The sequence below is a fragment of the Lactuca virosa genome, chromosome 9, assembly GCF_052849685.1.
Source record: "Lactuca virosa cultivar CGN04683 chromosome 9, Lactuca_virosa_CGN04683_v6, whole genome shotgun sequence".
NCBI classification, from domain to species: domain Eukaryota; kingdom Viridiplantae; phylum Streptophyta; class Magnoliopsida; order Asterales; family Asteraceae; genus Lactuca; species Lactuca virosa.
The window spans coordinates 123,194,919-123,196,012 of NC_136434.1; the positions used below are offsets into that span (position 1 = coordinate 123,194,919).

The window sequence follows — 1,094 nt, forward strand, 5'->3', positions numbered from 1 at the left end:
TCAATGAACATTTATTTATTGTTGTAAATGTGACGAGTAACCTAGTATCCAAAATCCATGAATTGGATGTTAGTGTATATACGTTTGTGTTTTGTGTATTAGCCCATGTATAGTGTTAGGCCTTTTAGCCCAAACGGCTATTGTATTGTCTCTCTCTCTCTCTCTCTCTCTCTCTCTATATATATATATATATATATATATATATATATATATATATATATATATATATATATTTCCTTTTGTATTCAATCACGGATCAATGAGAATGATACGTATCTTCATGGTATCAGAGCTAATTTCTCAACCTTCCTAAAACCTTCTCCCTTCTCTTCTCTCTTTCATCTACCTTCGTCTCTCTCCCTAAACCCTAAATGGGTGACCAGCCTCCGGCCCCTCCTGCTAAAGCTTATGCCATCACCAACATAAAAACCTATGTTCCGCTCATACTCGATCTCACCACCTTCAATTATGATCCCTGGTCTGACCTCTTTACTGCTCATTGCATCGCATTTGGTGTTCTAGACCATATCGACAACACCTTTGATCAACCTACAACTACACCTACGGACCCTGAATGGCAGCAGCTTGATAACCTTGTCAAACTGTGGCTATTTGGCTCTATGTCCCAGTCGCTTATCACTTCTGTCCACTCCAACAATGCTACAGCTAGAAGGATTTGGCTTAACATCGAAGCTTTGTTCCGAGAAAACAAGGATGCCATGGCTCTACAACTTGAAAGTGATCTCCGTTCTATTACCATGGGTGATCTTTCGGTTCATGGTTACTTCTCCAAAATCAAGAAAATCGTTTACTGGAGGGAATAGGCGAGAAGGTTAAAGAAAAACACGTTGTCATCCATGCTATTAACGGTATATCCAATAAATTTGATAACATAGCAAGTATCATACGCCATAGCAAGCCATTACCTACCTTTGATGAAGCATGATCCATGCTCCTGATCGAAGAACAAAGAATTACCACAAACATGGTGCTCACTCCTTCTCACGACGTCCACTCCTCCTCTCCAACCCTTCTCAATGTTAACCAAATCCATCAAATCGAAGAGGGGGGAACAACTCACGACGGAACAATCA

The 1,094-nt window shown here is 40.0% G+C and overlaps 1 protein-coding gene across 1 annotated transcript; it reads left to right on the forward strand.

Moving 5' to 3' along the window:
- The first annotated feature begins 371 nt into the window (after positions 1 to 371).
- Positions 372 to 824, forward strand: LOC145139747 (uncharacterized). Its single transcript, XM_079073462.1, has one exon. The coding sequence runs from the start codon at positions 372 to 374 to the stop codon at positions 822 to 824; it is 453 nt and encodes a 150-aa protein (XP_078929588.1).
- Positions 825 to 1,094: the final 270 nt, after the last annotated feature.